The sequence below is a fragment of the Crocodylus porosus genome, unplaced genomic scaffold (genome assembly GCF_001723895.1).
Source record: "Crocodylus porosus isolate Cpor-Errol unplaced genomic scaffold, CroPor_comp1, whole genome shotgun sequence".
NCBI classification, from domain to species: Eukaryota; Metazoa; Chordata; order Crocodylia; family Crocodylidae; genus Crocodylus; species Crocodylus porosus.
In genome coordinates, this window is record NW_017728886.1 from 87,421,406 (window position 1) to 87,436,647 (window position 15,242).

At 43.9% G+C, this 15,242-nt stretch overlaps 1 protein-coding gene across 1 annotated transcript in view; it reads right to left on the reverse strand.

Annotated features, from left to right (window-relative positions):
- KIAA0895 (KIAA0895 ortholog) overlaps positions 1-14,588 on the reverse strand; it is a 41,369-nt gene extending 26,781 nt beyond the window's left edge. The window contains exon 1 of the mRNA XM_019538651.1: positions 14,452-14,588. Coding sequence (XP_019394196.1) covers positions 14,452-14,479 — 28 coding nt within the window. The 5' untranslated portion in view covers positions 14,480-14,588. The remainder of the gene's footprint in view (positions 1-14,451) is intronic.
- Positions 14,589-15,242: the final 654 nt, after the last annotated feature.

Below are 15,242 nucleotides of genomic sequence, written 5' to 3' on the forward strand. Positions count from 1 at the left end.
TCTGGATGTACAGTTAGGTACTTCTGAACTTCAATTACTTTTGTATGTAGTAATTATACTCTGAATACAGCATTAGCAATAGGATCAATAAGTCTCTCAGTGGAAAGATAAATCAATAATTTAATTCCAGATTTATTTTCATAGTAAAATTGATTTTGTTTCCAGAACAAATGTCACAAAAACATTATGGATGCTTCCCTGCTTTATGAACTCTTTCATATTTCACACTACGATTTCATGTTCTTCAGTTCTCTTGGAGCTGCCATCATTAAACAGATCAATGTACTACCTTCTGGTGTATAGCAGGCAGAATGGTTAAATATTTCTAGTATCAGTTGCACAGATCATGATGCAGCCAAGTTATTTTACAGAAGGCCAAAATTCACAAGTAAACTACTATACGCACATTTACTATACAATAAAAGGTATTCTTGGCAATGACAGGAAAGGATGATCACTCTCACATTTCTGGGAAAGCAGATAAAAGGACAGGCTGGCTGACTGGGCTGGGAAGCAGCTCTGCAGAAAAGGACCTGGGAGTTACAGTAGACAAGAAACTGAATATGAGCCAACAGCATGAATGACTGGTGTCTTCCATGACTGGGGGGCACGATGGTGGCAAGTGGCAAGCAGGGACTGCCCGCAGCCGCTGGCAGCAGTGTTGGTAGTGGGAGGGGGGGCGGAAGGTGAGCGGGGACTTTGCTCCCCTTATGCGTCGCCTATGGCCAACAGTGTCCCTTTGTTGTAAGAAAGCTAACAACATCTTGGGCTGCACTGGTAGGTGTGTTGCCAGCATGTCACGGGAAGTGATTATTCCCCTCTATTCAGCACTGGTGAGGCCACATCTGGAGTACTGTGTTCAGTTTTGGGCTCCCCACTACAGAAAGGATATGGACAAATTGGAGCGGGTCCAGCAGAGGGCAATGAAAAATGGTGAGGGGGCTGGGGGACATGACCTGTGTGGAGAGGCTGAGGGAACTGGGCTTATTTAGTCTAAAGAGAGGGGGGGATTTAATAGCAGCCTTCAACTACCTGACGTGGAGTTCTAAAGAGAATGGAGCTAGACTGTTCTCAGTGGTGGCAGATGACAGAACAAGGAGCAATGATCTCAAGGTGCAGCAGGGGAAGTTTAAGTTGGATATTATGAAGAATTTTCTCACTAGGAGGGTAGTAAAACACTGGAACAGGTTACCCAGGGAGGTTGTGGGATTTCCGTCCTTGGAGGTTTTTAAAACCCAGCTAGACAAAGCTTTGGCTGGGATGATCCAGTTGGGGCTGGTCCTGCTTTGAACAGGGGGTTGGAGTAGATGACCTCTTGAGTTCCCTTCCAACCTAATTTTCTAGGATTCTTTGACAAAGGTAGTTAAAGTGAGCCTCCGGCATGTGCTAACTCTGGGAGTCTTTAAGAAAGGTAAGCACATTTTAGTGACATGATTTCAAAGTGACCTCAACCTGGTCTCTAAAGGTAGATCTGTGTTCTGGAGCCAAAGGTAACACAAATTTTCAGATACAAGTATCTAGCATTGCAAATGAGTTGTTTCCATTATCAATCCACCCATTTTCTTTTACCACAATGTAAGAAACTCCTTGGAGCTCAAGTGGTACAATGCTAGTATAACCAAGAAATGGTAGAAGGGGCAGTAAAATGGAGGGAAATGGTCTTAAAATGGTCATAAATAAAACTCTGAAATTCTTGCATCAGTCTAATATCATATGCCATACCAGTATAACTGTCCATGGCAACCCTCCAGTGCATGCTGTGTCAGTTTGGGTATTGCAAACTAGGCTGTAGTAGGTTCCCAGATTCACACAAATTAAATCCATTGCCATCTGTGGCTATATTTAAATCTGTATTAGAAAGATTACATCAGATAATATTTTCCATAGTTCACACATAGGTCAAAGATCAGGTAATGATTATGCTGGATTATCTCTCTATAACCTCCAGCAAGCATTTTTTCCAAAATAAAGCTGAAGAGGCCAACAGGTTGAGACAGTGGAAAAAAATCAGTATAGCTGTCAGAAAAAAAAAAAAACTGTCAGGAAAAAGAAAATCCCAAACCCAAAAAACTGCACACAACACTCCCCACATAGTGTTGGTATAAAAATCTAATCAGCTCCATTTATTAGTGATTGACAATATTTAAAAGACTATGAATATTTTTTACTTTGTGTAGGCCAAGTGGCCAGCTATATTTTAACCTGCCTTTTATCTGTGCCCTGTCATTGACAATCTGTGGCCTGCTATATCCTTGCTGCCATGTCACATTTGAAAAGTAGATGCATGACCAATTTGTCAGTTCACTGAAAAATATATAGACAGGCTTAAAAATGATGCCGTTCTTCCTGCAAAGTAAATTATTGATTTGCTCCTTTCCTGCTTTCTCTCATAAAATTTAGAATAACCATCCACAATAATAGTGTCTATTTTATCCACACTGTCAAAAGCTGGTACCAAATGTACCCAAAGTTATTTAGATCGAGATTTAGTCTTATTTTTGCAATATCATTATGTTTGAGATTTCATTATGTTTGAAGCCCTGTATCATTGTGGTACTTATGTTTGAGGTGCTGTATCAGTGAGGTGCCATATCATTATGTTTGAGCAGCTAGGCTTTCCCTTGAAAAAGTGCTTGTGGAAGAAGTATTATATCTGTCCCATACTGGGCACATCTACACGTGCATTAATGTGCTGTAGTTACTGTGCATTAAGTTTAGTACCTGTAATAACAGGTACTAACTAAATGTGTAGTAACCAGCACTACTGCGCAGTAGCACCGGTACATGCCTTTTAAGTGATACTAATGCACAGTAGACTACTTGTATTGTGCATTAGCTCAATAGCATGGCTTTTGCTGTGATATGCTAATGCACAGTAGAATTAATTTACTGTATATGTAGCATTTTGTGTAGCCATACCCACTGTTATATACAAGTCTTAATAGCTCTAAAAGCCTCCAGGGCATAATATTCTTAAGTGTTTGTTTGGTAGATGTGTACCCACACATAAGTTCGGAAGGCCTGAGTCTCCATTCTGTGACACCAAAAGTCATTGGGAGCAACTCAAAGAAGTGAGAAAAAACTCAGGTAGCACAATTTAGTCTCTGTTCAGTGGCACTCTATCTCTGGAGGTCAGTACCAGAAGTAACTTATCATTTGTGCATAAAATGTCCTTTATACTTCAGCAAATGTTAGAAAGGTATTATTGAAAGTTGTTAACTACTGACACTAGGTAAACAGTAGTATAATAAAATTCATAGTGTCAAAACAGGTTCTGTTTTGCAAATCTTTTAGGCTAAGTTAGGTTGTGGTTAAAGTGTTTACTCTGCTTTTCATATAATCATAAATGTTAGCTGTACAAATATAAATGTACAAAGCATTCATAAAATATGACCCCAACCCACATGTGGCCAATTCCAGTAAACAACAACAGGAATTCCACTGTAAGTGGAAGTCTTAAAGAAAAATTGTCAACTTGGTATATAGTGTAATTTTGAAAAGATGTTAAAAACATTTGCAGGTCCACCACCTGACCCAAGGTGCTCTGCCAGCTGTTGCAGCTTTAAACATATTTTACTTCCCCATTGCTACTTGAAAGAGCCACAAAAAACAAACAACGGGGAAAAATGATCGTCAGGGAAGTGGTAGAAGTGACTCAGAACATCATCATTAAATGCCCCATGTGAACAAAACAAACAAATGGTATTTTCTTCAATTTTATTTTCTTCAAATTTTGTCATTACAGTTAGCCCAGGTCTTCCAAGTAACAAGATCAATCAAATCAGTTCAAACAATGACCTTTTCACTCAGAAGGACTAGAAGTCTCCTCCCTTATTTAATTCTTAGAGTTAAGTGTCCATTTTTACAGTTAGACTAGCTGTTTCTCTTCCTTTCCAAGATGTGTCTGTTCTCTTTTTTCTTAAATTCTCTCAAGAAGCCCCATCCCCCAGCAGTGGTAGAAACGAAAGGGCACTGGAGTTATCACAGTATCATCTAACCTATTCCTCTCTAAGCCATTCACACATTGTGGATTTTATGGGATGATTTGGTCTTTGTCAGGATAGTAAAATCTTATTTACATTTACTTTTTTCTGGCAGAAGCCAGCCCTACAAAATCACCAGACTAGGTATACACCCATGAACTTCTGGTGGTCCTACTGCTGCAGTTGTGCCAGCAGAGCACAAAGTACATCCCGGGAAAGCACCACAGCTGAAGGGACCACCAAAACTGGCAGAAGGCACAGGAGTATCTACACAAGCCTTCTGTGAATAGCAACAGAAAACTTATTTCATTCGGGAGAAGTGTTTCAATTCTGGTGGCAGATGAGGGGCAGGGGGCTTCTGCCACAGAGAAATTTTAAGGAGATCCAAGCTGTGCTGGCAGAACACTGAAGTATAGAGTAGGCCTCAAAGAGAAGCATCCCTGGACACGGTGCTGGCCACAAGAGCAAACTTGGTATTTTAAAAACAAATTAACAGCCAACTGATTCCAAATGGCAGTGTTTTTACATTTCTAACTGCTAAAACCCTAACCCTGGATATTTGCTTACTCCCATACATGAAGTTATTATTGAGATCAGTAGGGGTGCACCAATAAGGGACCTGGAGTCATAATTGACCATAAAATGAATACAAGCTGCCAGTGTGATGCTACAGTTAGCAGAGCAAACGATACAGTGGCATTCATCAACTGATGCATCTCACGCAAAATTAAATTATTCTCCTGCTGTACTGGGCAATGGTGAGGCTGCAATTCTGGGTGCCACACTTCAAGAAGGATGTGGAGAAGCTTGAGAGAGTCCAGAGAAGAGCCACTTGTATGATTAGAGGTCTGAAGAATAAACCATGTGGGGAAAGGCTGACAGATATGGAACTGTTCAGCCTAGAAAAGAAAAGACTTCAGAGGGTGGCAGCTTACAAGTATAATTGGAAGAGCATCAGGGGCTAGGCGAACAACTGTTCACCAAAGTGCCCCAGGAGAAAACCAGGAACGACTGTCATAAACTCTTAGAAGAAGGTTTTAGGCTGGATATAAGGAAAAACTTCTTCACAGTTTGTGTGAAGAGACTCTGAAATAGACTCCTAGCGGGGGGTGGTGCAGGCACTTACCCTGGAGATTTTCAAAAGGAGACTGGATGCACACCTTGCTGGTGTTATATGACCCCAGCCATCTTTCCTGCCCAGAGCAGGGTGCTGGACCTGATGATCTCACAAGGTCCCTTCCACCCCTAAACTTCTGTAAATCTGTGATAAAAATTTTTGGGCTGATAGTGATGGGCAATTATTAACCAGCCACATTGGCTGATACCCATCAGAGAGCTGATATGCAGCCCAGCAGTTTGGAAAGCAGTGCTGACTGGTTAGTCTGTGGGGGGAAAGTATGTGGGGGGGGGACATTGGGGTCCCCCACAGTGAGGGAGAGAGTGGGGCTGGGCAGGAGCAGGGGCAGGGACAGGGGTAGGGGCAGGTGGTGCCCAGCTGAGGTGGGATGGGGCGCAGGACAGAGCTGCAGGCGGCTTGTCCAGAGGGCGCAGGGCAGTAGGGAGTAGGGTGGCTCCCCACCACTGTATGCACCCCCAGGGGAGGCATGGGGGGCATGTGTGCTCCCAGATTTGTGCATGGGGTGAGGGCAGGCTGCCCGCTGCAGGCTCAGGGCCAGGGACTGCTCTGACCTCTTCCTGGTGGGAGGCTGGGCCAGGGCCATGCTCAGGGCAGGCAGCGGCAGTGCGGGGGGGGGGAGGGGCTACAGCAAATTTTGGGGTAGCTGTAGCCCACCCCGTATCCTCCCCTCCCCATTCCACTGCCGCCCACCCCAAGTGCAGCTCTGGGCCAGACCCCCCACCGGGAAGCGGCCCGTGCAGCCCCTGGCCCTGAGCCCACAGCGGGGATCCCGCCCTCACCCCATGCACAAATCTGGGTGACACATGCCCCCCATGCCTCCCCTGGGAGCATGCACAGCAGCAGGGAGTTGTTTCCTCTCCCCCTCCCAAATGAGCTGCTTGCAGCTCTGCACCGTGCCCTGCCTTTGCTGGGCAGTTCCTGCTCCTGCCCCACTCCCTCCTTCATGGTGGGCCACCCTCCCCCCACCTCGTTACCAGCCAGACGCTGGTCTCCAAGCTGCTGGGCTGCATCCCTGGCAATGTGCATGCTGCACCTGCGCGCATGCATGCAGCATTTAATCGGTGACATTATCGGCTACCCTGGCCAAAAAAAGCCAACTGCTGATAATGTCAATTTTCCTTTTATTGCTGCCGATTTGATATGGACTGATATATCTGTGCACCTCTAGAGAACAGTGTGAGTTTGTGTTTTGGGGAGGGGAAAAGGAGGTATATGTAAGGATGTTTAAGAATTACTGGATTTCAATACATTTCCACTTTCTCACTCAAGAGAGACATGTGACCCATTTCTCAATAGCAGTAGAGCCATGATCTAGACTTTAAAAACATTGACAGTTCAAAAGAAGCAAATTTTCCATTATACAAACTACACCAAAGCCTATCAAAAATAAATTTCTTTAGCTTCAATAACATTTATCAGCTGAGACTCTTAAAACCAGCTAAAAGTTTCTTAATGGGAGCATTCTGAAATACTTGAAAATGCTCTGAAGAGCAGAACCCACAGAGTCAAGTTCCACCCATCATTCAAGGGGCCTCTAATTTTATGCAAGTTCACTCATTTATTTATGTACATATGGTAATTAGGTGCTTAATTACTGAATATGCACATCCAAATGCCTGTCTGCATTAAAAATCCTGAGTGGAAATTTACCCTACTGCAGAGAAGACCACTAGGCAGAAAATTTCCAAAAGTGTTCAGCACTTCAGAGAAATGACTAGATTTTCAAAAATGTTCATATCTCAATGTTTTTCTCATTGCTCTCAAAAGAAACTGCCTGTGCACTCACTTGCATTTCTGCATTTGACAATCTGACCCTAGTTATGGATGTTGAATGCTTAGGAAAAACTCTCCCTATGTCCCTTCACCATTTAAATTCCATTTAATGATTCAAAATTGGATTCAAGGGGATTGGATTTAAGTGGCACATAAACAAGATGTTCTGCAAAGGAATGGATTACACATTATGTCACATCTGTATGACACTCAGAGTCTAAGGCTACATACACATGTTCAAAAGATCTAGGATAGTTCTCCCAGGTTTGTTTTTTTGGAAACTTACCTAGACACACCAGAACAGACATTTGAGTGCCAAGCTGCTGAGCAGTCAGGGGGCCCTTTTGCACACATCTCTGCCTGCTCTATAGGCTTCCAATCTGCCTGGCAGCAGATGACAGTAGTGCACAAGGCACCCCTGATTGGCTGAACCAGGCTGCCTTGCAGGCTGTCTCCCTGTAGTTAAATGTGGGGACTGTAAAAGGGCTCCCTGCTCATCTGGGGAAGTAGAGTCCAACCCAAGTGACACAATGTCTCCCTGGACCTATGGGGGCAGCTGGAAGCAAAGCATGCTGGGATGCCAGAGGACTGTGTTGCAACTTCTTTCAGAAGGTACATATACAGAAGTTTGGTCTTCTGGGAGAAACTCACCTGGAAGCCATTTAACCATCAATGTTCCCAAGTTATTTTTCTCCTGGAGTGGCCATTTTTGCTCTGGGAGAAAAATCCTGACTGTCTGTATACTTGTGGCTTCTACTGGAAAAGCAGCAACTTTCTCAATAGAAACCAAATGTCTGTACATAATCTCAGGCAGTATGCTCCAGTAAAAGATAAGATGAATCTTGGCTTTCATTTTAGCATAAAGTAAGTCTACAGCCCTTTCTGATGCAGAGGAAGCACTGACAACGTATAACTGTGTCAGTCAATTATTTAAGTCAATTTTCTTTAAGTTAAAAGATTCACCAAAGTTCCTTAATAAACAAACACATAGTAATACTTTTCAATGGATTTCTGTTAATATAAGGATATGCCCTTGAATCAGATAAAATGATGCATAAAAATTGTGGGGGGAGGGGGAGGAAGGGAGAGGGTTGTTTGTGTTATCTGATCTTTAACTGCAGGAATTTGTTTGGTTTTGCAAAAAATAAAATCAAATGAAAAAGGTATTTGCTGAGGCATTTCACATGTTGTTTTTATTATAAATCCACTCTCAGCCTACCAGCACACAGCATTATACTGTTTAAAAACATGACCGCTTCTGAGAAACTCCATACTACTAACAGCACCCAGGAGAGGTAGCAATGGTTGGTAATAATTACTCTGTATTAATCACCAAACTCTGTTAATGCTCAAATTGAGATTCCAAGGACTCCCCTAAGCTCTGACCCCTGGCATATAGATGCCAAGGCAAGCCAAACTATAAATCACAGTGAAGCTCATGACTGTATAGTGCTTTAACCTTAATGTGTACGTGCCAGGGAACTGAGTTAGAACTATTCTAGGAATTATAATTTTGAATTTCTGGATTTCATTTCTTTCAGTTTATATAACAGAAAAAAATTACAATAACAAAAAGAGCATCTGTCCCAGACTGCACAGTATAATGGTCTGGGCTGTAATTTTTGTATTATTAGAATAGTTGTGTTAGAATATCATCTTTAATAAGTTACCCAAACATGGCTGTCCATTTTACAGAATGACCAAGGAATTGTAGGTGATCAATTTATTAAAAAGCAAAAACAAGTAGCAAAAGTCTTAAAACTGGAAGTGAGTGATAGGGAAGACACAATAATTGCTTTAGCATTAAGTTAGATATGGGGTGGGCCAGATGGGCAGTGCCTGGTTCCTCTGAAGGCCATATTTGACCTCTAGCCTTGATCCATTGCCTAGGGCAAGTGCGATGGCCATGCGGATGGGGATGGGGAGCAGCCTGGCCTCAATTCGGCTGTGCAGAGGGAAGGGGGTGTGGCCCAGCCCCAATCCAGACGGATGGGGAGAAGAGTCTAACCCAGCCCAATCTGGCTCTGGGGAGGAAGGGTGTGGGAATTTGGCAGCGCTGGAGGGTAGCAATATTAATGGACACCACTTCCCCATCACCAAATTTCCTGACCCACAGTGAGCCCCATGGACCAGATGCCATGGCTCCGCAGGATCCATCTGGCACATGGGCTGGAGGTTAAGCACCCCTGAGTTAGATCATCTCCCTCTGACCCATTCCATGGTTATGTTTAGGCATCTACCTAAATTGCAGGGCGGATTACCAATTTTTGCTGATTGATTGCAGCGTAAAGTTCTAATTGCGTGGTCATTTTGTGGCAGCCTGCCCCTTGGCACTGATTGGCGGAGAGGTCCCACCCCCCAGTGCTAACTGGCAGAGAGGCCCTGACGGGGGAGAGGGAGGGGTGAGGGGACAACCATCATCTTGATTGCTGGCTGCCCTTTGTACAGCTCTGCCTCTTGGCACTGACTGGCCCCGGTGGGATGAGGGCTGAGGTTGCTTTCTGCCCTTCCTGCTGCCTCACCAGCTGGTGCCTTCCTCTTCTGGCAGCAAGGATCACTGGCTTCCAATGGGGAGCCAGCATTTAATTTTTATTACATTTTTCTGGGTGTTGATTTTACAGGTTTTGTAGACAATCCCAGATTTCATGGTTTCTGCAAAATCCATGAAACTGCACATTAAACAGATCCCTAGTTATGCTTCTTGGTTCACAAAGTAGTTCTGCATTTTTCATCATTATTTAGTATATATGCTAGTGTTTCTCAACCTTTTTAGACTCGAGGCACCCGTCAGAAAATACTAGCTTTTCATTTTCACTTGGTTTTTGACTACAGAAAAATAGTAGAACAATTCTTCTCTTTTGGAGAACTCTTAAAGACCACAACCAGTCAGAATGTTTTTGACCACATGGATTCCTCTTTGAAATTTCTGTGTTTATCTTGTTAGTCATGTTTGCACACCTAACAGTGCTGTCATCATATGTTACCCTGTGGCACCCTTGTAAGGATCTCAAGCATTGGTGACGCGACAGGGGAGTCTGTGGGAGTGTGTGTTCCCCCATATTCTGTGCTAACAGCATGACACAGGGAATGGGGCTACAGCCTGACCGAAGCCAGGACCCGGCAGCAGTGGGGGTGGGTGGTGATAGAACTGACACAGCATCCACACCAAAGCTCCTCTGCAGCAACAGGGTTAAATCATTCTTTGCCATTCAACAGCTGGCAGAAGATGAGTACAGCTACTTTTTGGCCTCTTGGCTGCTGCAGTCCTAGCAGCAGTTTGTGCCTCCCCAAGCTATACTTCACACCATGGAAGCACAACTGCTGAGTGTAACATAGCCATAACAGAACTACCACTGGGGCTAAGTACAGGCAGTCAAAATGCCTGAGGCTGAATCGATTCAATGTTTGTGGGTTCCTTTAAACTGCATAGATTGAACTGATAAGTAAGTGAACTGATGTTCACTTTTCAAACAGGAAAGGCAGCCAGACCCCTGCAGTGGCCCATATCAGGAGCTGGTGGGTGGTAGAGCAGACCTCCCAGCCTGCTGGCCACTGCAGAGAGCTGGGACTTGGTTGATTCCCCCAGCCACACGCCCTCCTCAGCCTTTGGGTTGGCTGAGGAAGGGATGGGGGGAAAAAACCCACCCCTCCAGCCTGGCATTAGACCCAAATATGGGAGCAGCCAGGAGCAAGGTGGGGGGGAAGCCCAAACTGGGGGCTTTGCTCCACCTGCCCAGAGCCAGGAGCAGGGCTGGAGTCCCCAAGCCATGCCCTACTCCTCAGTCTCCAGGCTGGCTGAGGTGGTAGGGGCATGGGAAGCCCATATTGGGGTTTGGCTCTGCCTGCCCCCCCTGGAGTGGGGCTGAAGTCCCCCACCCACACCCCCCCTCTTTAGTCTCTGGCCATCATCTCCAAAGCATGACTGGAGACTGAAGAGAAGGCATGGCTAGGGGACTTCAGCCCCGCTTCAGACTCCTGGCTCTGGGGCCCTGGTACAGGCTCTCACCCCACTTCCCTGCTGGGCCAGAGACTGAGGAGGGGGCGTGGCAAGGGACTCCAGTCCTGCTCCTCGCTCCCAGCTCTGGGGGCAGAGTCAAGCCCTGATTCAGGCTTCCCTTGCCCCCTGCCCCCTCAGCTGGCCCACAGACTGAGGAGGGGGGCATGGCCGGTGGACTCCTACTCTGCTCCTGGCACCCTAACTCTCTCCCCTGCCCCTCTACGCCACGCTGCATTCGGCTGTGAGTTGGGTCCTGGGCTGGAGGGATGGCTTTTCCCCTCCACACCCTCTTCTCAGCCAGCCAGAGGTGTACTAGTGCTCTGACTAGGAAGCAGAGGGGCCGGGCAGACCCTGCTCAGCCAGAGCAGACAGCACAGCCCAGGGCTGCAAATCATCCTGGGATGCTGTGGGATTGTTAGTTAACTTGAACCAGGAAGGGATCTTGGACAGAAGTTCCATAAACCAGTTTGACATAAATCAGTTAAGTCTGATATTACATCCAACCAGGATTATCTTAAACCAGTTTCAGCCATTTTGAAACCAGTTTAAGTGCACTGAATGTCTGTTTTGTTTCAGGTTAAACCTGTTTCTGATCACTTAAACGTGTTTATGTGTAACTTCTGTCCCCAGCCCAGGGCACAGACTTTTTCTTCACAACATGCCTGTGAGATTACATGGTATCTCCATTTTACACTTGAGGAACCTTTGGCACTGAGTGATTAAAGCCAGAAGTGTTCAAGTTTTAGGTGTCTAACCCAAAACACTTAGGACTTGTATTACAACTTTTTAAAGGTTCCAATAAATTCTCATGCTTCAGCTGGATATTTACAAACTGAGATTTTTTTTTTTGGAGGCGATAACCAGGAATCCTGGTTTTCTCTGATTTAAAAAAAATACCCAATTTTCAGTTTACGAGATGTAACCCAAAATCCATGATTTTCCACACTCGAAATGAAACACCACTAAAATAAAATACGAGTAGTGTTTAATTTGAATCACAGAAAAATGTGGATTTTGGGTTACTTTTTTATTCTGAAAATTGGGGATTTTTCTTTAATCAGAGAAAACCAGGATTCCTGTTGATAACCCAGCTAAATCTGAACACATTTTTCAGCAGGGCACAAAAGGCACATTTCTGAATTTAAGGTGATTCCTTCTGCCAAACCAGAATAGAAGCACTAACTTTTTAACAAATGCCTGTATCCTTTTTTTTAAAACATGCAAAAACAGTGTATTTAGCCTAATATTAGTTTCTGAAATGGCTGAAATTCAGCCTCACATAGATCCTCACCATGAAAAATTTATTCTTAAAAGTTAGAGTTTAGCAGCTGAAAACAGGATCATATAATGGAAAGTGCCAGGCATCTTGAACTATACAAGCAACGTCATCACTTCTGCCTTTAATAACCCAAAAGAATTGCATAATTCATCAATGAGTTCAATAAATACTGAACATAAGTCCTGAATATGCAATAAAAATGATTTTTCAAGCCGCAGTAACTTATAAACTTAAAGTGATAAATGCATATAAAATGTATAGGGGCAGAAGTTACACATAAACAGGTTTAAGTGATCAGAAACACGTTTGTGTTGGGAACAGTCTTGCAGAAGTCAAAACTAACATCCTCTTAAGCCTACCTACATTTTTATTTTGTAAATGTATATCTATTATTCATCTTTTTTTTTTTTGCCATTAGAAATATAAATTAACTCCAACTGAGGGCAAGTTTCAGCTCAGGAATGCTCTTACGACTGAGTTATAAAATACCAGAAATGGGAGTTCATACTGGAATTTCAGGTGAATCCTTCTTAAGTCTGAATACAAAACTTCACTGTTTAATTAGAACATTAATTTTTACTGTGTAATTATAATACTTATTTAATAATAACACAATGTAGTATAATTTTAAACTGTGTGATTTTATTTTCCTTCTCCAGAAGCCCACTAATATTCTGGTTACATACTTTCTGTAATCAAAGGAAACATCAGCTGAAGCTGGTGAAGTGCTTCCTAAAAATGTGTTTTGTATTACTTGTACTTACCCAAAACTAAATCCAACACCTGGCAAAATGCCTTCCTGTCTCTGCAGTATAAAGAGAACATCCTGGTAGGATCAAAACTACACAGGACTTTGACAAATAAGATCTGTCACAATAACCAAGGGTAAAATCCTGGCTGTGGTGAACACAATAGAAAAACTCCCATTCACATCCAGATTTTACCTTAAGACATTCATGTTACAGTCAATTCTACAGGCAAAAACTTGTATCTAAGCAAAACCTCTGGTTGCACTGAAGCACAGGCTCTCCTAAGGAATATCTCCATGCACAATCAGGACCCCAAATGGGGTTATATAGTATTAACTATGATTTTTAAGCAGTCTTAAAAAGCAGACTTCATTTATTTCTAAAAATCTTATTTCTGTTCCCTTTAACATCTTCAGCACTGATACTTGCCTCATCATACAAGCAATAATGCCAGTACCCATCTGAAGTGCCTGCACATTTAAGAGGCCTACAAACCTACTCATATAAAATTAGTTAAAAGCAATTCAAATAATGATCCTAACAGTATCCTGTGATAGTGCACTCACTCCATTGTACCTCTCACTGGTTGATAACATTTTCTCAATGCTAGGATAGATATAGCTGGAAGCAGATGTACAAAATGACTACCTTTTTAAAAAGGAAACTGTCTAAAGAAAAATATGGATTTTTATCATTTCCTTTAACGTGAAACTAACTGTATATGGTACATGTATTTATTTATGCATAGGGAATATATTTTGTTGTAGTAGCTTATTTGATATTACCAGAGTCTATACTGCTTCACCTATGATTGTTATTGTATTTCAGTTGTCTGTACAGTCCTCAGAGAATATTAGTGACAATATTATTTTATCAGCATTATAATAAGTTTTGTTTGATTGTCTGTTCCCTTACTTTACTATTCTAAAATAAATGTTCTCATTTTTATGCTTTAACCCTGCAGAGAAAGGTATTTAGTGTTTGCCTTGGCTTCTCCATCTCCTGTTTTATACTCTTGTTGTCTTGTTCCAAAGATGCCATGTAGGTGTGTGGCCCCTCAAACACCTTGACTATACAGGGCCACAAGGGGAAGCAGGTGTTTTAACAACTAAGTTGGGTCATTTAGTATTTTCTTGGGCTGCCGTTTTATATGCCTTTCTAGGATGATATAATCTTCATTGATGTTGCTTGGAAACAGGCAGAGCTGTGCTCTGAGCATTTTGTCACTACGGGAAAGATGGAAGGGTAGGAACTGGGCAATTCAGAAAACACAATTATGAAGCATTTAGTCTTTTTGCTTTATCCCATGCTGATTGCTGTTAATGATAAGCAATATAGCTGAAGTGCCACATCCAAATTGGGGTAAGGGGGAAAGAGGAGACTTCAGAAACTCAGTTTTTGGTGGGGTGGGTGGTAAAATCTACTTTATCCCTTTGTAATTCTGGCAGCTGACTAGACTGTTTCCCTGATACCAAGCTGCAGGGATAGGAGGGGAAGAGAGAAAGGATTAAAAAAAGAAGAGTAACACTCACCAGTGACGCGAATGGATTCCAGCATCATTCCTCCCGCAGTTGTGTGGCTGGGTGGGTGTGTCGGACTGTCACTCTGCCTGTCTCTCTTGCCCTCACACCCAGAAGATACTCCCTGTGCCAGGCTCCAGCATGGAGAGCTGAAAGGTACCAAAGGAAGGATGTAGTGTCCGCTTTTGTTAGTGGGGGGGTGCAGGAGGAAAGGGCTGAGGTGACTGCAGCAATGGGGAGTGTGCTGGATAAACCGCCCCCTCCCCCTGCACTCGATAGCAGCAGCAGCAGCAAAAGCTGCCACCTCTCCTATTCCTCCTGCTCCTATTGCTGCTGTTCCTTTTTCAGAGCCAGGAGCAGCCAGAGAGCGAGGCTAGCTCTGTTGTCAGGACACCCATCGCCTCCTTCTTCCATGGCTCAAGGCAGCCTTGGTGGGCAGCAGGAGGCAGCTGCTGCGTAGAGCTCTGCAGAGCTGGAGACTACACATCCCAGACTGCAGTGCTCCTCCTTCATCCCTTCACACCTATGTGCAACTGGAAGCAAGGGGGAGCATGGCATGCTGGGATTCGTAGTGTGAGGGGAATACATCCCCCCCCCGCCCCAACAACCCAGACTGAGGGGGTGGGAGGGCTCTCTGAGGTAGCAAGGCAGTATCCCTGAGCTGCCAGCGCCAGGCAGTCCAACATCTGAGGCAGCCTGTGCAGTATGCAGTGTAATGGAGATGGGCACAATCCCCCCTGGCAGCTCTTCTACCTGGTCAAGGGGGCAGAAGTAGAGGCACGGACAGAGCAGGAGCTTTTATT